Source organism: Plectropomus leopardus, chromosome 18 (genome assembly GCF_008729295.1).
Source record: "Plectropomus leopardus isolate mb chromosome 18, YSFRI_Pleo_2.0, whole genome shotgun sequence".
In the NCBI taxonomy this organism is placed as follows: domain Eukaryota; kingdom Metazoa; phylum Chordata; class Actinopteri; order Perciformes; family Serranidae; genus Plectropomus; species Plectropomus leopardus.
In genome coordinates, this window is record NC_056480.1 from 8821899 (window position 1) to 8844580 (window position 22682).

General features: G+C 40.1%; 1 protein-coding gene across 2 annotated transcripts in view; it reads right to left on the bottom strand.

Annotated features, from left to right (window-relative positions):
• Positions 1 to 22682, bottom strand: part of rbms3 (RNA binding motif, single stranded interacting protein) — a 379413-nt gene that overhangs the window by 184787 nt on the left and 171944 nt on the right. For both annotated transcript variants that reach the window (XM_042506228.1, XM_042506229.1), the window contains one exon: positions 4516 to 4574. In XM_042506228.1, the coding sequence (XP_042362162.1) occupies positions 4516 to 4574 (59 nt within the window). The remainder of the gene's footprint in view (positions 1 to 4515; positions 4575 to 22682) is intronic.

A 22682-nucleotide genomic window follows, 5' to 3' on the forward strand; every position in this document is an offset into this window, starting at 1 on the left:
GGATCCATCTTTGCTGCAATTTTACATGTTGAAGAGTTTTTTTAATAACTGATGTATTTCATCTGATCCAAATGCAACAAATCAAAGATTGACATTTTGCTGATAACGGCACACTAAGTTTCATAATACTGTCACAGAGGATTTGACTGTGGCAAGGCAATATTATGAAGGTGTTTGCCAAGTAATACAACATTAATGTTACAACGTAATCTACTCTGAATATGCGCGTGTAGATATTTGACTGGCCAACAAACACCCTGCCAGATGACATCACATTGTGGCTCTGTAAGAAAAGAGCCTGTTTCAATTTTATTGCTGGGCAACCCTGCATTGTTTTGCCAGAGCCATGTACACCCCCTCTGCATCGATGCAATGAACATATTGAAATGAGTGAGGGGGCTGTGTTATTCATGCAGTGCTCATGTCAGTATGAACACAGCCTATTGGTGACTATACTAGAGCATGCATTACATAAATGAGCTGGAAATATTAGTTTGTTCATATATATATCCTTATTCTCTCCCTGTCTTGGATGTAATTGTTTAACATTTTTGTGAATTTAATCTGCCTTATCAGCAGAATAAATTGTACCCCAGATGTTATCATAATAAAAGATACAGAATAATCACACAATGTTGTTTAAATGTGTGACTATCAAGTGTGTGTGTGTATGTGGGGGGGGATTATTAAAGCATAGTATCGCAAACTGTTTTGCGTGGCAATATCGTATCAATACACAGGCGCCGAGCATGGACGTTTTTATTGTATAAATTATTAACCCTTTGAAAGCTGGAGGGACATCACTTGTGCTGCTTTTATATACCTTTCAACCGTTAAACCCTGAGCAAATTGGTGTGATTTTAAAAAAAAAACAAAAAAACAAGGAGAAAAGGCAATGAGCAACTTGGTAAGAAACGTTGCTCAACTTGCAAGAAATCAGTAGATTTAAAAAATTATTTTAAAGAAGCTAGGGGAAAATATCTAGGGGAAAATAAAGAAATAAGACTGAGGCAAAAACTTTCTAATTATCATATTTACATAACTTATAATCATTTTTTCCAGGATTTTAAAAATTTGTTTAAATCAAATTTTATTTCCTTTTTGTTTGTGTTTTTATTTATGTCAGTTTTTTAAATTAATTTTCAGGTAATTTGTTTGTACTTCTCATTAATTTCTTGCTAATTGTGGGGACATTTCTTCTTTTGTTTTATTTGAAAGAAATAACGCTCATTTCAAAGGGATAATATTGCAAATACAAGTTAAAAATTAGAAGTCTACTAGAATAACAAAACATATTGTTTTTTTAGTCTATTAGGTACATTTTGCTCCAATAAAAATGAGTTATGTGAGTAAGCAGCTTATAAGCCATATCAGATAAAACAGATGTTGACAAAGTTTTACATAACTTGCAGTTAAAAAAAAAGGTATTAGTCACAATATACTACAAAATATGTTATCCCAATACTCAGCATATCAGATACCAATTAAAATTGCAATACTATGGTGTTGTATCTTCAGTATCATATTGTATCATGCGGCCCCTGGTGATTTCCACCCCCCAATAAATATGTTTGAGACCCGATTTCATGATTTAAAAACTCAAACTAAACCAAAAGTTTTTTAATCAATAAAATGACGAGGAGAGACAATATAAAAGCAGAGAAAGAAGTTAGTTAGAGATATGCTCCCCTCTTTGTTCTCCGTGGGCTGACTGTCGATCTCTCTCTCGCAGAGATGACCGGTCCTGACCTCTTCTCTCTCCCATTTTTCTCACGTTGTTTTTGGCAGTGCGCTCACTGAGCTGAACTAAACACAAATAACACGAGGGGGAGGAGAGGAGGTGGAGCAGGAGAAGAGACCGGAGGAGAGGGATGCTCGCTGTGTGATGGTGGCACAGCAGTGATAAGCCGCCGCTCTGACATTTAAACAAGTGTCAGGGTCGAGAGGGTCAGATGACTGGAAACAATGCGTGACTAGATCAGGGCGATGTGTCGATTTCGCTTTGTTACTGGGAGCGCAGATGCACGCCAGCCCATCAGGCTTCAATACGCCCTGCTCGATTCGTTTATGCTTTGATAACTGCTCACCTCTCAGGAGAGGTGAGATGTGCGTCAGAAATTATGTTTTTGTGTTGTTTCTCTTTTTCCCAACTTGTCTTTAAAAAACTAAAGAACTGTAATTTTCTCTTCAAGGTTACTCAGTCCTTCTCCTCACACTCTTACTTCCTCTTTGTACACATCCTCCCCTCCGTCCATCTTCCTCTCTCTCACAGAGCAGGACTCTCCTTTCCACTCATAAAATACGTCTGCTTGTATTTGCTTTTTGGCATCTCAGCAGTGCTGCATTCCAGGAGGGTGACTTATGGGAAACATTGTCTCCCACACAACACAGTGCTAAACTGAGTGGATTTTTTTGTTGTTGCTGTGCATAACTCAGGTCAGCTGAACACAGAGGGATAACCTGTGATCTGTGTCTGTAATAGAGCTCGATGTATTTCTTGCATCACAGAAATTGAGAGGTTTAACAAACCTCTACTTTTTAGCTGGACCACAGAGCTGAGGCTTGAGTGTGAGGTTACACCACCGGTCAGAGTGACTGATGCTTTAAGTGTTGGTGTTAACCCACTGGCTGTTGCTCTTTTTAAATGAATAGACACTGATGGGAAAGCCACTCAGACATACAGCAAATTTTTCTCAATGGCCACTTGCGGTATTGCAGCAAAAAAATTACAGGTCAATCAATAATGTTTTTTCCAAGCCAATAACAATACCATTATTATTATTAGTTAATGAGACCGATAACCAATATTTAGAACCGATATGCATTTACAATAAAAAAAAATATCTCTGTCTGTATACACTTTGGAATATAACAAACTCCTACACAAAATTTTGATTAAATGACTTAAGCAAATATTTAGTCCAAACTGAAATGTTCAACATCATATGCAGCAAGTTTCCAGCTAACTTGCTAACTTAAATGGGGTTAAAATCATTCAATCATGTGGCTCTCCTAGACTTTTGAACTGCTTCAGACCAAATGGGTCAAATCCTGATAATGAAACGAGTCATTTCACAGCAGTTGTGTCTCTGAAATTATGTATCCACTGACTTACAAATGTCTCTTTTACCATGTAAGTCAATGGGAAAGTCATATTGGGATGCAGGGCACAGTTTAATTACATTATTTGGCCACAAGGTCGTTTTCAGTGGAACTTGGCCTGATTGGGACAGATGCTGCGCAGTTTTGTTCTTCAATTTAACATGTATTTACAATAATTTTTGGGCTGGACTGTAAAAACAAGGCTGGCTCTATAAGCGTTAGTCAACATGAACAAAAGTCTGTCACTGGTAGACTAATGCTCACTTTCTGTTTCAAATCAAAAGCCCTAATTTCAAATTAAAAGCCCTCTAGCAATATACTAGGTTTTAACCTATAGTCTTGTTTCGCTTCTTCCAGCCTCACTTCCTGCACCTCTGCCTTTCTCCTCTTTAATCCCCCCTCTGCTGTGTCTTGTAACCTGTAGATACATCCTTCCTACTAACATGCATCCAGTCTCGTCTTTAATAGCCCCTAGGACACAAAAAAAGGACCTGTCAGGATAATCAACCCTTTTTTCCCAACTCTCTAACAGGCAGAGGTTATTTTCCTCAACATTTTGACCTAGAGCATGCCTGGCAGGATAAACCAAGGTGTGGAGTGGGGTTAAGAAGGCAGCTTCACCTTGAAAGGCCACACTTCAGAGCCCGGGAAACCACAAAAAGCAATTAAAAGTATTGATGGAACTTCAATAGCTCTTAAACAGTGCTGCCAGACACCTCGGGGCAAGTAGCACACTAATCTTTTTTTTTCTTTCTCATCTCTCTATCGCTGCTTCTCTCCCTCTTTCTTCACTGACGCTGTTCTTGATCATTACCAACTGATTGCACAAAAAAAAAAAGTGTGAAATGTATTTACAGCCGCACGAGGCAGGGGGCTGATGTAAAGATAGAGCCAAGACCTCAAGAAGGTGAGTGTGACAATGGTCGTCAATAGGTAATCTAATCCCGACCACCTTGTTAGGCCTCTAATTGGTCAAGTATGTTTGAGTATGTAAATGTATGCAGCATGTGTGCTCAAAGAACAATTTCAAAATGAGGCACTAATGTCGTCGCTGCATGTGCGCACCATTTACTGTTCAGAGCTTTAATGGGCCTTTTACAGAAACACACAGAAAGATTGTCTTCAATATTACAAAACAGGAAATCGAAGAGGAGACAGGGAGGGGCCGAGACAGTGGCTGCTTATCCTCTGAAGCAGGGCAGTGACATCTAAGAGCGGGTTGTTTACCCGAAGCCTTCCTGCAGTGTTAAGCCAGCTACTCGCTTAAATCACTGATTTACCGGGTGAAGCTTCCTCAGCTGATGTCTAAATTTACAGCTTGAACTGCTGTTTATCGTGACAACACATAGTCTTGAGAGTGATAGCTGCACTAAAACAAGGTGGGTGTACAGGACAGACAGAGTAATGACTTACCTTTGCACTGGTTGGTGTTCTTATCCAGAATGGCCTTGGTTGACACTATTTTTCCATACCTGTAAAGACAGAGAAATCAAATTGAGTGTTTTTGACCTGCAGACCTTTGACTGGTGGGGCAGTTCACGAAAACCACTGTCCCCTGGTTAAAGTAGATGTCTTGTTCTCTGTAGTCTCTGCCATTTAGTTGCAACTAGCAATTTGCAAAGTCGCACAAATGTCAAAAGCCATTGGAAAGAGAAATCACTTGAGGTTAATAACATTATGTGTATGGCTGACTTCAAATGAATGTGCGGCCCTCTGACATTTGAGCGAGTCACTGAACATTTTCAAAAGGTCTGAAAGCATACAGGCACAGTGAACGATCTTAAAAGTTAAGTTGTTATATTAGTATACAGTGCAACACTAATTCATTCATTTCACATCTGAGAACTAAAGTGATCAAAAAGTCCAGTCTGTCACCTGTGACATAACAATAATACTCATTTATTTCACTGGATAATAATCTGTTAAAATATATATAAAGAAAACTAATTAGTACTTGAACGAGTGAACTCATTGTTAGTGTTTACCTGCATTTTTGGCAATTTCTATAAACAAGCATGGAATTAACAACATAGTGTTTTTGGTGTACATTTGATATTTATTGACATGACTGCGATTTTTTACAATTTTCATTTAGTATTGTGATTATTTTCTAATTGGATAATTCTTGTTTATGCAACAAGATCTTTATACTTAATACAACATACTTTATATGTTCTAACATGATTACACTATTGATCCATCTGCTGACATTTACACTTGTTGGATGATGAGTACCTACAGTATTTGGTTAATCTTTGGGTACTGTATTTTTAATGTAATTTAATTTGATTCAGCCTTAGGACCCTGACAAACTAAGCTAACTCTATTTTTTTGCAGTATGCACTTTTTTTTTTGGTCGAATCATTTAATCATCATCTGATCAGCGTGAGACACAGCGAAGCCTACTGGTCAATGAAATCACTCTGATTGGCAGAACTTCTTAAATGTTTTAGCCATTGAGATCTTTATCAGAAATGGTTCAGAATAGTTTGTGTTATTTTTGGCCAATGCACAGTAAATATCCTTTGTTATTTCAACATCAGGTTGCGTTGTAACGTAAAAGTTATTTTCTCTCACGCAGCCACAGAAAGCACCTCCTATTTGGCCGTTGGTTATAGTCTTTGCTATATTTTCCGTGCAGCTTTTTTGGCAAGATACAGGTAACAAGAGGCAATGTTACAATCAATCTGTGTGGCCATTATTTCTTTGAGGTCAGTTTGATTTTTGATATACGGATGCTGTGCCCTCCAATTACTTTGTGTTTGTTTGTTTTTCTGGTGCAGTTTGCTTGCAACTTTTGTCCAATAAAGGTCTGGGGACCAAAAAATCTTAAATAAAATGAGTGATCAAGAGAGTGCAAAATTTAAGGGATCTTTTACAGATTTAACCCATTTATACGAAGCATAAGATGTAAAAAGATAAAGTATTTGTCTCTATGAAACCCAAATAAAAAAGCCAAAATTGTCCACAAAAGTCCACTGTCATCATTATGTTAGTGGTGTAGCTCGCTGCAAAACTGAAAGGTATTAAATCTCTTTATTCCACAGCTCTGCATGCACAGTGGGTTGCTATGAATTTTTTGGAATTGAAAGATTGACCTTAGTGACTGACTGACAGTGAGTTATTCTATCTGCTTGTCTCAGCTAAAACTGCAACATTCTGCATTGTGTGCAGGGCGAGAAGCACTGTAAGTACAGTATGTGCGAGTGTGCCAATCTGCACATGTGCATATTCTGCACGCATCTGTGACTGTGTGAGTGTGTGTGCAGCTGCGACCTTGCATGTACAATTACACTTGTGTATGTGATGCATGCATGTTTGTGTATAAATACATAAGTGAGAACAATTCCCCGTGTGTCGAACACACATCACAATGAGTGAGCAGAGGAAACGTCTGCCGTACACACCCACGCACGCACGCACACGCGCACACACACATTCTGTAGGGAAGAAGCAGTGGTGCATCCCGGCCCATATTTCAGCAGCAGGGGATAATTGTGCCATTTCTCAACGAGTGGCGGAGACTCTATTTACTGCATGCTGCGGTGGGGTGGGTGGTGGATATGAACTGATGAGCTCCGAGAGGAAAACTACCAGCTCACACACACAAATACAGATACCGCGTGAGTACACACACACACACACACACACACACACACACACACACACACACACACACACACACACACACACACATACATACATACACAAATATGCACACACACAGACAGCACTCACCAATCAGTGGATTGTCTCTCTTCAGCAGATAAACAGGCCATTTTAACTATAGGGATCCATAATCTACTTCACCAGAATGGGACTAACGTGTAACATTTGATCACATTGAGACACTCTCAAGCATAAGTACACAAGACGAGCATGGAACAGCGAGCGCTCATTTGATTAGAGAACATGCAGAGCCGGGTTAGCAACTGCGGTATTTCAGTTTTTGATGAGAAACAATCTGGAGAGGAACATGCAGTGAGAACTTGTGATAATGGTAAAATCTTCAACAAACAATATAGTTCAATGAAGATACATGTATGTTGTGATTTACTTTAGACTGGGTGACTATTTATTGATAAAATATAAGAGACAATAATTAGCACTGGTTGATACTGACAAACACAAAAGTTGTGATATTTTAAAGTCCAAATAAAATGGGGCCTGCCTATTGTTCTAATGCTTCAAATTTCCAAGCCCAAGTTCATCCATAAATGGTCTATAAAAACTGCCATTCCTCTGAAGCCATTTCTCTGAAAACATGCACTCCCTACAGTTTGATGACCCAAACCCCAGAAAAAGTCTTTGCATTGCACGTTTCTGTGAACCAAGAACCACTGCATTTGTCATCGGCACTATGTTGAATGTGTGGTTAGGTTTAGGCACACCACCCTCTCGGTTAGGGTTAGGCAAAGAGCATGTTTTGGCTTAAAACACCCACGTTTGTTGGTGTAAAAGTTCACTGCAGGTTCAGTGGAAGAAAGGCAGCTGATAATCTCAATGAAGAGTTGGTAAAAACACCCGGAATTGGTGGCTCAAATGCCGCTGGGACATTGAAACTAACTGCAGGGAGTGTGTATTTTTGGAGAAACACCACTGTGGAGTAATGCATGTTTGATTTTGGAATACATGCTGACGGACAAACGGGTTTTTGGTCCAATGTGATATTTTTTGGACTGATGGGGCTTTGAAATGTCAGGCTCTTGTATTAATGGCACTAGTGAAACATCATTTTGAGAGTATCAAGCTTTACCTTTAAGAATTTTAACCCTATGGAACAGGATAGGCAGGTGGGACATATGATAATATAGCATTGATAAGAATTTAGATTGATCATTGAAAAATGGGCATGTTATGAACATGGAGAATTACACGCAGAATAGCAGTATTCGCAAGGGAGAGAGGGGCAAAGCCCATGGTATACTCTATGTGGATGATCAAGTGGTCTTCTGTAAAACACCTTGTGCATTACCAGCAGGCCTGTAACAATGGTATTGTGCAGCTGAAAGGTGCACATAGATTAATGGGTGGATGTCATGGTATTACTGGATGCTCCTGCTTGGTACTAGCTCATGTCAGCACACATCTAATTTTGTTTTCGGGAAGAAAACATGATAGAATTTTGATAGGTTCACAATATGACCTAGGTTGTGATCTTATGAGGTTAAAAGGGCAGTTTTCATTTCATGCTGACATTAATGCCTCAATTATCAATATTTTAGAATAGAAAAAACTTTCAAAAATGAGTACTAATGTGAATATGGCATACTACTTTTCTTTTAATTGAGCTAGAAAAGTAAAAAAGTACACCATTTAAGTATAAAGCCACCATAAACACACTGGAAAGACAAGATTTAAGATGTATGTTAAAAAAATATAACTAAATCAGACATAAATTAAATCTTAAATCACAATATTGATTTCTTGCCCAGCTCTAGATGCAAGCCACTTCACTAGCTAGTATGTTTGTTCTTGTATGTGTATCTGTTTATTTGCACACAGGTGTCCCCCCTTCTTCAGTACTTAGGTGAAAATTGTTGTATGCTTTCAGTCTGGGAAGCAGTTAAAAAGCTCAGTGCTTTTGGCACAAATTGGGGGAAAAGTTCTCATTAAAACTTTGTTTGGACTCTGGGGAAGCAGGAGACAGTAGCTTTTTCAATGCCAGCTCATCACTGCTTGCCTCATTAAATGTTAAAGATGGCTCATCAATGCATCCTTTCCGCGGTCCAAATACACACCACAAAGACACTGCAGCGAGATGAAAAGGCAAGGTGGAAGGAGCCAGCTTCCTGCCCATAATGGAGGCATACTGGGGACAGACAGAGAATGTGATCAGCCTGTTCATGTATGTGGCGTGTGTGTGGCTGTGGACGACCCTGCTGGTGGCTCCTTCCCCTCTCTGCCAGGCGGGCCTGGGGTGGCTTTGATGTGACAGAGGCAGTCCCTGTGAAGCACAGGTTTAACACTGTGATGCTGTGGCCGGGGATGCAGAGCCTGTCTCCACTAATCCTATTTCAATCACTCTCGCAGCCTCTTATCTCTGACTCCGCTGGCCCTCGGTCCTCCCTCCTCCTCACAAATCTTCTCCTCTCTCTCTCTTTGCCTCCTAATGTCTCTTAACCTTCCTTTCTATTTTTCGTTCCTATTCTGTATCCTTCATTTCTCTCCTTTTATCTCTCTCTTCCTCCTCCCTCCTAATAGGAATCCCATGGCAATCATACTGATGCAACATCGGATCAACCCAAAGAAAAGAAGACGCCAGAAATGAAACTGCCTATAAAAAAAAAGAAGCTTTATGAGCTATTTTAGGCTGATGAAATGTACAAATTGTGGTGGATGTAAAACATGTCATTCGTTTGACAGCTGTCTGGGCACTGAGATGCGATAAAATTGAAGCTGAGCCGAAAGCTCAGCTACGTTTTTAAGAGGGCAGCTGCATGCACACACGAGTGACATCCCAGTGCTGCATTTCTATCTTTTCTCGCTTTCTAGCTGGATGAAACGATCCAGGCGTGTTTCATTTCCGTCATCAGAGCTGGGAAAGTGAAGTGGCTCTTTGCTGTATGTGGGCAGAGAGAGAGCCGGCCAGAACCACAACACGTCACTGTGGTGTTGCTGGTACACAGGAAAGCACAGTGCTGGAAAGGATGGAGGGACCACCCAAGTGTTGTGCTTAGACCTTGCCCTCGCTCTTTGGACACACTCTCCAAAGATTTGTAACTGTGTGTGTGTGTGTGTCATTGAGCAGGAGATAAAACTAGGATCTAAGAGCACTTTCTCCCATCTGTGCTCTCCAAATGTCTTTGCATATAAGCTTGCTGAGGTGTGTGTGTGTGTGTGTGTGTCTGTGCCTGTGTGCGCACAAATCTGCATATGACTGTCCATCTGTGCCTGCAGAAGAAGACTGTAATATAGTACATATACCATTTGAGCTCTCACTCTTTGATGAAATAAAAGAAGAAAATAAGCAAAAAAAAAAACAAATGCAGAGAGAGAGGGTTAGGTTTTCGTGTTCAGCTGTGAGCTGTATAAAAGAAAAGTCTGCCTCAGTTGGTTCAGCACCTTCAGCGCACCTGTGCAGGGGAATAAGGCAGGTGCAAAAGGCACACTGCAGAGAAAAATAACTTCAATTTATCACCTCTTGTAGGCCTTTACACAAAATAATTAGCAGAATGTAGATACTGTAGCTGAGAAAGAAAAGGTGCTACATTAGGAGTTCTACTCATGTACAAGCAGGTGCACCCACCATCCAGATTTACTCGTTGCTCTGTGCTGCAAATATAATCCAGAGGGGTTTCATAAGCATTGTTTTATTGAAAAATGTGTAATGGTTACACCAGTGTCTTTGTCAGCAGCACAGAGCAGCATTCAAATATATTATTTCTACCTATTAGTTCAGGTAGTGACAACCTTTACAGCAATTCCAGCTGACGAAACTGTGATAATAAGTTTGTAGGATGAGCCAATCTCCAGTAACGTCTTGTTATTTACAGGGAAACCGCTCCCATTTTTGAAATTCAGACATTTCTATGGTCTAAGACAGTTCAAAAGTATTAGTAGGCCTAAACACTTTCTCCCAAATCTGAAAACTAGAAATCTGTAATGTCATCCTGTAAAAAAGGAGCTGCTTCATTGACAGTGAATCAGGAAAGATGTTATTTGTAACACCGAAAGCGTGGAGGAGAATGTTCTGAAAATATGGGTACATTTGCTGTTTCAGAAGTGAGAACACTAAATTGACTGAATCACTGTGACATCCGGCTAAAAAAATAATCATTTGTATGGGACCTGCACTTGTATAGCGCGTTTTTAGTCTTTCTACCACTCAAAGCACTTGCACACTACAAGTCACATTCACCCATTCACACTCATTCATACACATTCAAACACTGATTGAACGGTCATCAGGAGCAGTCTGGGGTTCAGTATCTTGCCCAAGGATACTTCGACATGTTGACTGAGGTGCAGGGGATCGAACTACCCATCTTCTGATTTGAGGAAAATCTGTTCCCTACCAAAGCCACAGTCACCCCGTAGCTCTGGGTAGACAACTGGCAATCCGTTACAGAGATATGTGAAATCAGCCAACTTTTTTATTTCTGTTGTCATTTTCAGTTGTAACACCGTGGTCTGACCTATCTGACATTTCTGCTGTGCTTTTTTTATGTATTGGGTTGCTTTGTTAGCAACTGTGATAAACCAAATGTACCAGCAAGGACTGCTGTGGACGGGGGCTGCAACAAAACAAATTTTATTTAGCTGAAAAACTCAAATTCCCTTTAAGTTTACACTATTTTTGGAATATAATCACAGCTTTAACCAACATACAAATCAGCATAGACCAGCAACTTCTGTGTTCTGCAAAGTTAATTTACTATTTTTCGTTAATGGAGCCCTGTGACTTTGAGATAACAGCTTCAGTTCCTCATCAGAAAAAGCTATCTGACGAAAGCTAAAGTGGTGAAAATATTCTAATATATCTAATATATAATTAAACTGATATTGATGATTGACAGTGCTGTTTCATTACATGTTTTCTACTCGTAAGTTATTGTCAACAAACATTGTGATTCACTCTTAAAAGCTCATTTGTGTATAAAAAAGAAAACAAACACTCTGTGGATCCACAAAGTCAGTCTCCATTCATTGTCCTTGGAGCAGCTCCAGACTTTATACTTGATGCCATCACACATTTGGGACATACTGGTTTCTGGCTTTCAGAGAGAGAAGCTCATGTTCACAAATATTGACTGAATATCCCTTGGTGATTTAAATAAAATATTGGAATTCCTAATTTAGGTGGTGCTCCACTTTAAGACATCGCTTGTATGAAAAAAGGTCTGAGTCTGGCTGAACAGCTTCATGATATGATGAATTATAATTTACTTTTTCTTGTTTTGTTTTTTAGCATTAGAAAAGGAAAGGTAAAGTAAAAGTATAAATGTCACCTATTCCAGTAATGCTGAAGATAACCAACAATTTTATAGGATGTGTTTTGTTTTTGTTAAGTCTTTGATGCTAATGCAAGAGACAGGTGTCACTGTGGCAGACGCACAGAGAGGACGGAGCAGAGGGGGGAAAAAAAAGATGGAAAAGAAACATGACTTCTTTATACTCTTATATCAAAGATGAAAAGGAGAAACAGGATGTAGGAGAGAGCAAAATATAAAGAGGATGAAAGATAAAAATGGAGAATCTGAGACAAACAGCACGTACAAACACTCAGGCATTGACACAATTGAATGTTAAAAAAAGGAAAGAGCATTTTGTGCACATTTCGCATGTATTGGCATTTATGTTATATATATACATATATATTATATGCGTTTAGTTAAATGCATGTGCATGCCTTTTCGCTGAGAATCAGTGGGAATTATTTTGTCGAAAAAAAGCAGCATGTGGCAGCTGCCCTTGAAAGTCGCCCCGTCTTACATCAGCTAAGGTGTCCTACAGCTCGCACATCTCTATAACTCAAACAGAGGTCAGGTCTCCTGCCCACCGGGCATCTTTTTGGATAGAAATATTAAACAGATTTATTTGTGAAATGTTGTTGCTGCTGCAGTTGCTATGCGACAACTGAAAATCTGTATGGATATAGCTAACCTCAAGCTTCAAATATATCTGTGTATATTTATTTTTATTCCTAATGTGTTGCACTTTGAGAGCCGAAGACATGCTGAACTGAGAGCAGAGTCACAGACACACAACTGCAAAAAGAATGTTTATCCAATCTTCAACTGATATTACTGCATCTATTTTAACTCTTTACTTTTTTTAAAAGTTCAAATCTCTAGCTCTGGTCTGTGGGAAGGACAAACGGCAGAAAGAGCAGCACAGGACAGCAAGCATTCATAAATGAAAAACATTATCAGAGACTGGCAAAATAAGAAGGCTGGTGGCTAGAATAAGAAGCTACAAAGAAAAAGAAACTACAAATACCATCTCACAGTTCAGCGCCTCTGCACACCAGTTAGGTTACACTAACAGAAAACATGCCTCACACATATCCTCCCCCCTGGCAGCAAAAATATCTCTACAATCAGCACATTTTCAAGGTGGGCACCCAAGATTAGTGTCACCAATTCAGCATCTGACCAAATGTCTTCTCTTATGTTCCTAAGATATAATGTCGAATAATGGACAGAATTTTTTTTTTTGCAGAACATTGTGTGCCACAGTGTAGTTTACCTTTGATCTTCTGGATATAAAATGCCATCGCTTCATCATTTTATCTTTTTAGAAATCAGTGTGAAATTTTGTCATGATTACATATGAATTCTTTAGTTATATCTGCTAAAGCAATTTCTTTTCTGAGGCCAGCGTATTTTTTTAAAAATGATTTGCAAATGGAAACATTGCATATTTATGGCACGCTACATGTGCTGGCAGTGCAATGAGATGCTGGGCGTGCATTCTGCGCTGAGCACTGGGCGTTTTTTGGTTGTTTTTTTTTTCGAGCACAGAGAGTTGAAAAATGTTCCACTTTGTGCTCGTCACTGTCACTTCAACCATGCAGTCACAGTGGAAAAGAAACAAACAAGACTATCGCAAAGACAAACCGTCATATATGACATGTATAAGTGCTGCACAACAACAAGAATGGAGGAAAAATATGTTAATATAAAGCATAGAGCCTATACTGCGTTTCCTCTCATGAACCCACACAGACCAGCGTGTCCATCCTCTTTCCCAACATACTTCAACCTTCCCCTCATACAAAACGAGTACTCTACCCTGAGCTTACGTTTACTTCTGTGAATATTGCCTATCATAGCAACCAGACACAACCAAACTTATCGTGAAAAACGCTGCACCTTCAAGAGCTCTCATTGCTCTCACACAACGTTTTGGTGGACACGGCCCCTTATGGAACAAAAAGGTGTCTTGTGAAGTCAAAGTGACCTTAATCTTTGACTTTTAACAACCAAATAATAATCAAATAATAATCACTCCAAGTGGACCTTTGTGTCATATTTGAAGAGTTCATGAGATGTTGCCTTCACGAGAATAAGACAGACAAGGTCACAGTAACCTTGAAAAATATGAAGAAATTCCCTAAAGCCATTCTCAAGATAATGCATTCACAACAATAGGATATACAGACATAATCCCTCTGGCAATCTGTGCAGAAAAACATAAAAAAGGCAGAAATTCAGAGCGAGACAAAGACAGGCACAGATTAATACGATGACACAGAGAGACACAGTGGGAAGAATAAACAGAGGAGGGCAAAACTATCCTGATGGACACCTGGCAGGGAACAGAGCAGCTGTTCACTCCACCAACTCTGACTTGATATCAGTGACTTGTTCTCATGACCTCCGAGCCTCTGAGCTGACAAGTTGGTGGTAATGGCCTTTATCTTTAACCCAGCATGGAACTGCACAGAGACTGTGACACGTTTCAGCAAAGTGAGTCCAAAGTCGTCACTCGTCATGAACACAAAACTTGCTTGTTGGATCAAAGCTGTGGGTCGCCTGCCTAATTATATTGTTTGGTATAATATATGGTAAAGTATTCCATAGTTTTGGAATGTTTTTGTTGAAGGATAATGGTGTCTAAATTATGAAAGCATCACAGTATAAATATCAAAACATTGTGTTGGCAAGCATGAGCAGCAATAAATCAAAAACGCTTCAACAAATTGGATAATTCCTTTTTTGGCTTTAGCACTCTATCTTTTTCTTGGCAGAATTTCACCGTGTTTTTTTTTAGGTGCTGGGATTCCCCCAGTGTTTTGTTGGCGCGTTTGCGGTAAACTGCCAAATGTGTACTTTCAAACCTTTAACGTCTCTAAATGTGGGAAGCATCTTGGAACCGAAAAGGTAACCCAGGCTTGAGTGGTTGCTCTTTCTTTTCTTATGTCCTCTTCTTCAACAAACGTTACATTCATGGGGTAAAAGAGACATTGGCAACACTGTAAAACATCTAGTTTATTTTGGCATCATATAAAGGGTAAATATCATCTGGTAGACTAAAACAACATAATCAACATTAAGCTTCAAGTCCATTTATTTCCTACAGATTTAAGTGACCGCAGTGCTCTGGCCCTGCAGTGTGTCATTGCACCCGTCTGTTGAAGTTGGCCGTGGTCTCTCTCTGTGGTCATTAGTTGTCATCAACTGTTCTGATTTCAATTTTTCCTTATTTCCCCACTGATGTGATTTCTTTTCATGAGCATTCATTTCACCTGGCAAGTGTGAAATGGATGACAAGTTGATTAGAACCATTCAAACTTCCCCTCCTCCCTTTATAATAGGAATGGATTATAGCTGCAAGCAGCAACACAGCCACCGGGCTCCAGACAGGCAATTTATAAAGGAAAAGAAGGTGATTTAAAAGTTTTAGCATGTGTTCGGAATTCATTGCTGGAGAGTTAAATTTAAAACAATTCATCTTCGTATTACGGGACTTTCAGTAAAAGAAAGTTTTAAAATTCAGATAGCCTCCATCAGGTAAATTGTTCCCACAATTTTAGTCTGTGTCGCCTTGGATAAGACTGGATCAATCTGCTAAATGTGGTTCATTTATATTCCTTTTTAATCTACTGCATTTATGTCTTGCTGTGTCCATTTCTCCAGATAATAATTTAACTGTTCTATTTTATTATTAAATCAATACGAAACTCAAAATTTTGGATTGGATACAAAATGTAGCGCCTTTTTTCTGCAAGTCTTAAAATAGAGTTTTTATTATTTCATTTTGGTGTATTTGGAAATGTTTTTGTTTTACCAAAAAATATAATTAAGGGAAAAAAAAGGAGAAATCAAGAGTCAATCAAGAGAACATGAAACTGGAGACTCCTGGACTGTCTTCACAGTAGTGAGTCATCAACCAAAGTGTGAACACGGGTCAAAATACTGAAACTCTGGTATAACGCCGACAGTGCATCAGACAAAAACGAGTGTCTTTAAAAGTGGACAAACTGTTTTCAGATGCAGCACTGTGATGAAATGCAGGCACATCCATCACAACAAAGGTCTATTTGTCTTCTAAATAAAGGCAATTTTACTGTGCTGCAGGCATTCATCTTTAAGAAAAATAACTTAGCCTGGTTGAAATTAGATATGAATATGGATTAGCATGAAGAGACTAATTTCTCTTTGGAGTACAACAATCAAAGTGACATGTTGCAGTTTTTTTTGGAGGTAATGCATCAGACTTTTTCTTGGCCTAAAGCAAATGCTTCCATGAGTTTACACTAGCTGTCTGGTAACCTCACAATGTTGACAGGACTCTAGGAAGTCACTAGTTTGGTCTCAATCCGGATGCAATGTAAATTTTAACCAAATTCTCAGAAGATCTGCAAAAGAAAATGTGAATTTATGTGCTTTTAGTTGTAATTTAATTGTTATTTACGACATCTATTGCATGTCTGTCTGTCCTGGAAAAGGGATGACTCCTCAGTCGCTCTTCCTGAGGTTTCTACCATTTTTTTCCCCCATTACAGTTTTTTTTTGGGGGGGAGTTTTTCCTTAGACAATGTGAGGGTCTAAGGGCAGAGGGATGTTGGATGCTGTAAAGCTCTCTGAGGCAAACTGTTTTGTGATAATGGGCTTTATAAATAAAAGTGCACTGAATTGAAATTAAATTGAAATAAGTAGCAGGTGGCGCTTGTTCTCCGGTCAGATTCCACTTTAGAAGAAGAGCGCCAGTCAAATGTCAAATGAAAAAAAACAATGCCTGAGCAATAACGAGCAGGAGAATGGGAATAGGGAGTTTTAAACAACTGATATTATGAGTGTTCTGGTAAGAGTCCTGTGTGCATATTAGTGTGTTTAACTCATCAAGAGACAATGAGAGCTTGCAGTGCAATGACAGTACATCACAACTGTACATCAATTATTTGCTGAATCTTTTTATATTGCACTTAGTCTCATTTAACTTTTATTGAATAAACCAACTTTTCCCCTCTCCTCCAAGCTGCAATCTTTCCAAATTTTTTTTTAGGATTTGTTGCGATTCCACTTTTACATGCACAAATTCAAAATGCTTAAAAGAAGAAGATAGTAATGCACCTTCTGCTCTCAGCCAAGAAAACGCCTCTCCATTAACTGCAAAGAGTCACTTTGATGTTTAAGTTTTAACAGACAAAATATAAACTGTCAATCTCTGAGCTTAGTTTTTGGTATAGACAAAAAAGTCTCACCTCTTTCTCCCTGTTTCAAGGCTTTATGCTAAGATAAGCCAATAGCGTGCTGGCTGTAGCTTCATATCTGATGAATATGCGAGTGGTATCAATATTCACATCGTGCTCTCAAACATTTCCCAAAAAATCTCTTCATCCTGTGGTCACCTTCAGAGGATCAAAGTGGGCGCTCTGCCCTGGAGAAGATGATGATTTTTGGGCTGATCGCTCAACCCTGCCACCCATCTGGACTCTAACCAGCCGACTGAGGATGTCCTTGTCAACCAAGTATCAGTGTGACACAGAAATAACATCCATCTTTTATGATTTTCATTTCTGCTGTATCACAGGTAATTCATTTTATTTATTTGTTTTGGTGTTTCTGTTTAAAACTGTCACTCATACTTGAAATTGAGTATTGGTATTGTCTTTTGTAAGCTTAATAGGATGTAAAGGTCAGAAAAAGTTGAAAGGATAAGACAGTTAATGCCAGAGAAGTTCACCAAAGAGGCACAACGCCCTCAGACTGCGCCACAGACTGATAGTGTGTGTGTTAACGGAGTGTGTACCAAGAAAAGACAAGAGGAATAGTAAGTGACGGCAGGAGGCATTAGTCTGTTGTTCTGAGTGCAGCTAGTTACAATCTCTCTCTTTCAAACACACGCGCGCGCACACACACCGGTCTTCTTCATAGCCAGCCTTGCAGAGTAGCCCCTGTTTGTTTGGAAGTGTCCAACCTGTCAAACCCTCATGCCATGCACTGCTGTCTGACACGCACAAATGAACCCATCTCATCTGTGCTGCTGTTGCCTCTGCTTTCTAGATACTGCTTCAAATGAAAGGGGAAGTCAGTAGAAGGAAATGGGGAGGAGGGAAGGAAGGGAGGATAGTGATTTAAAGCCAGAGAGCCCTGAGATCTCAGGTTTTGTCCCTAATGTCAGTCAGTCTTGTTGCACCGGAGATTTTGCTGCAGCTTCTGTAAGAGCTGAAAAACTGTCCCTCGCTGTAGGGCTGGAGTCAGACAGAATGCAAAGCACAGTGGGGAGGAAGACTGTTGCACAGACCAGCATGTTACAGAAACAACTGGATTGGTTGCTATGGTTTTTGGTATTAGCTCCTGAAGGGAAACGGAGGTGAAATACATCCAGAAAACTTGACTGTGTGTGTATTGTGAGTGAATCGAAGCCCTGAAGTCATATTAAATAAGCTAAATAACGAAAAATGCTGTTCAGGAAAATAATTGTTAGAGCATTAGCTGTTAACAGAGTAAGCTTTGAAGCAGAATTGAAAGAGAAGCTCTTTCCAGCTTCTAAATAGGAAAACTGTCTACATGTCATGTATACAGTAATGGGGGGGATAAATAATTCAAAAAAACAGCCTGAGGCCAAATCAGCTTCTCTGCTCGCCCTCGCTCTAAAATCGATGTTTGGGGAGGAAAAAGGCGTTGCATTTAAGTCAGTTTGGAGCGGCCAGTGAACTGACTATGTCACTTCAGCTGGAGCAGAGAAGGGGGGAGATTAACATGATGAAGAGATGCGAGAGGGCAGATGAGAGAGAGAGAGGGGGAGGGAGAGACGAAACGTGGAGCAAGTGTAACAGGGAATAAGAGTGGGAAAGAAAAAACGGAGAGCGAAGCAGAAAGGGGGGCAGTGTGAGAGCGAGGAAGACGTTCACACATAGAAAAAGTGGGTAAGGAGAGTTTTGGTTCCAGGAACAGCAGATGCTTCTACTCAGCGTGAAGCTGGAGCCGTAGGAGTAGTTTAGTTTGGGCATTCCTGTGGCTGAGGTTAAGCACTACTATCTCTTTATGCCCTGAGTGACGCACAATGTGACAACTTGGTTGGCTAGAGTTGGGTGTGTTTCGGGTAGGGAGGGAGCAGTGCAGGGATTATAGAAAGATAGGTGATTATGCAAAAGAGATAGATTGAGGAAAGAAAATCACCACATTGTTTAGAATAGAACTCGACCAATACTAGATTTTTGATTTTTTGATACCAATATGGATAATTTGAATATCTGCTCACTCTACATCTGCTGATATTCCTTTGTAGGATAAACCACAACATAGACAAACATTTTTTTGTGAGAACTTCTAAAATGTAGTTATTAAAGAGCAACGTAACACCATGCTTAAAAGCATTGTTTGATTGACCTCTAGATTTTAGTTTCTGTTAAACCTGGGGTTGATCAGAGGTGTGCTACGTTTTGACTGTCACTACACCCAACAGTGATATCACTGGCAACTGCTTTTTCAATAAGACTCTGAGGACAACAGACAATATTTTAGGGCTCTGGTTTAGCTCTTACTTCTTCTGCACTCTGGTAATTTAGTCTAAGCTCTATAAACAGATGACTACATATGAATACATATAAATAAATTAAACAAGCAAATAAAATGCTACATTTTCATCGGATGATATCTGATATGCTCTGAAATTGCATTTCGGCCGATGCAGATATGTTCATGGAGAATAGTATGATTTACATGAGGATTGGGTGCTGAACTCAGTACTTTAAAGAGTACCAACTGAATTTTGCTTCTGCTACCGAGTATAAATTCACGTTAAATTCAGTTTTCCATACCTAAGAGCCTTTCTGGGGGAGAGAGTTGGGTTTAAATAGGAGGCAGAAGTGCAGCCAAGTGCCCAATATCCTGGAAGTCGGCCACAGAGTTCTGAGGCCAGCTATGGAGCTCTGCGGAGCTGGCCGGTTCATCTTCAGACAGGAGGCATAAGCATCCCAAAGCTGGGAAGCCGGTTTCCCAGGGAGCCAAAACTATTGCTGCAGCGTTGATCTGATGATAGTTTTGGCGTCTGGTCTATTTTCTTTTCTATATTATTTTAGTAATTGCCTAGTATTACATTTAGAAGAGCAGACAGAAGACAAGAGATTAGCTCTATGTGTGATTGGAAAAAAGCAGTGGAGTTGCTTTTAAGGCTATTACGTCACCCCTTCAGCCTGTTCAAACATTAAACATTTGTTATTACAGAGAAAGTAAAGCACCAAATAAAGGTACCATTGGGTACTGGTTCCGAATTCCAATGTACTGATAGTGTATAGGTTCAAACGTGAACACTACCCAGCCCTTATTACCAATGAAAGCTTTATTCATCTTGATCTTTTGGCAATTTCTTTGTATTCATTGTCCTACGTATATATGGACATCCCCAAATGTTTGTGATACACTAAAAGGGCAGATTAAACCTGCCTCTGTATCTGTCTAGTAGTATAATTGTACTGGTGGTGAAAATTTGAAACTGTGATGCTGCACTGGAGCATTTTTGCTCCTAATTCTTCTTCCTCTGTCAGTTTTTTGAAACAGAGCCATGGGACAGCCGGCTCTGATAGCTAGGCAGCTAATGTCAACACTGGACCTCAGAGAGTCATTAGGGATAATGTGGCGCTGCTGAGTGCCTGGGCCTCTGCGCCATAAAAACAGGTGGTCCCAGGGTCACCCCTCCCTACTCTCCCCCTCACCTCCTCTACTTAGCATACCTTATGGCTCTCTCCCTTCTCTCCTCTCTTCTCCTACTCCCCCTCTGTCTTTCCCTCAGCACACACGAGAAAGGTTATTTGGACAATTGGTGGTGATTAGCTCTTGATTTGGCTCACTGTGTTCGTTTGATCAGACCGTGGCATGGAAACGAGTGCGACTGAGGGGCGCAGCTGTGCCTCGGCCATGACTGAAATTGGGTGAGGAGAACCAGAAGGAGAAGGAGGGGAAAGGAGGAAGCAGAGAAGAGTTAGGACTGAAGAGGAAGAAGAGGAGGAGCGAGGCGTTGGGGGTTTAGGGACTTCTTGGGTCCTTTGCTTTCTTGGCAATCTGAATTATGGATTTGGGCTGCTGGCAGAGAAAATGTGAACTGCTTTGTCCGTGTTATTCCAGGTGTGGGGGCTCGTAAAGAAAAAAAATCCATCTCCTTTTAACTTTCAACCTTTCATCCAACAACCTGCTTCCATCCTTGCTGTGCCTCTCCCGGGTGGTGGATTGCGAACAAGAAAAATGAGGGTGCTGCCTTATAGCTGGCTGCTGAATCGGGTTATAAAGTCTGCTTCACCCTTAGGTGTTCGGGGCCTGTGCTGGCAGCAATGATCTTTGGGTTGGATGGGGCTGATGTTGGGGCTTAGGGTTGGCCCAGTGCCTCAACCTGGCTGGTAGGCCAAGGAATTTTTCTCACAGTAACGGCTGTTCTATTCATCCATCCATCCGTCCATCCATCCAATCATCAGGCAAGTGGGAAGGCTTCTCGCTATCTGAGTGTTTAGCCAACAAATCCCCACTCCACTCCTTTGGCCTCTCCTCCACACCCATATATCAGGCTGACGGCTGCAGAGAACCCAACATCCAGCCAGCTGAATAAAACAGAGATTAAGCACCCACCCGAATCCATTTAATTACTCGTTCAACAGCTCTCGGCATGTAACTCCAACCGCTGTGAGAACTTTGGTGTTCTTCACTCTTTACTTTTCTCTCCCAGTGACCACAGGGAGGTTGAATGAGGTGGCTGGTCACACTGAAATCGTGGTCTTGGTAACTAAAATAATCGCATGTTCAGTTGTTGGTAATTGCATGGTTGAGTGTGTCTGCAATTTAAAGGGATAGTTTAGTTTTTTTGAAGTTCGTATGGGGTTCTCATCCATAGTCAATGCATTACATACAGTATATATCAGTCGGCAACAACACATATTTTAGCCGCCTATAAACAGTCCTATCTAAAAAAAAATCACTATCATTAAAAAAACATTATTTTAACTACATGCTAGATTGAGAGGATTTTCACTGCTTCACGGTGCATGCCCACTTTACGTGACCAATTTGCCTAAATTAGCATCCGCTCCACGGGTTGCTTGTGTCAATCCCACAATCCCCCCACCACCTTTTCAACCAACTCCACACACGGGTGTTTTATTTACGGAAAAAAACACCCAGTACAAAACTGTTTTCTTTCATATTTTACAATTTAAACTGGAAATGGCTAATTTACGTAAATGACATTAATTTAACTATAACATTTGCAGTTTTATGCCTGTCTGTCTGTCTGCCTGTCTGTCTTTCTGTCTGTCTGTCTGTCTGTCTAGTCCATTCTTGGGAATGTGATATCTCAAGAACGCCTTGACAGAATTTCTTCAAATTCACCACAAATGTGCACTTGAACTCAAGGATTATATAGACTAAATAGATTTTGGTGGTCATACGTCAGAGTTTAAGGTCAATGTGACCTTGACTGTCTTTTTCCTGTGAACACACATATCTCAAGAACACCTTGAGGGAATTTCTTTAAATTTGGCACAAATGTTCAAGTATACTCAAGGAGGAGCTGATTGGATTTAGTGGTCAAAGATCAAAGTGACCTTGCATTTATCTAATTTTTGTAATGCGACCTCTGAAGAACACCTTGAGGGATTTACTTCAAGCGTTCAAGTTGACTGGTGCACAGAGGCATACAAC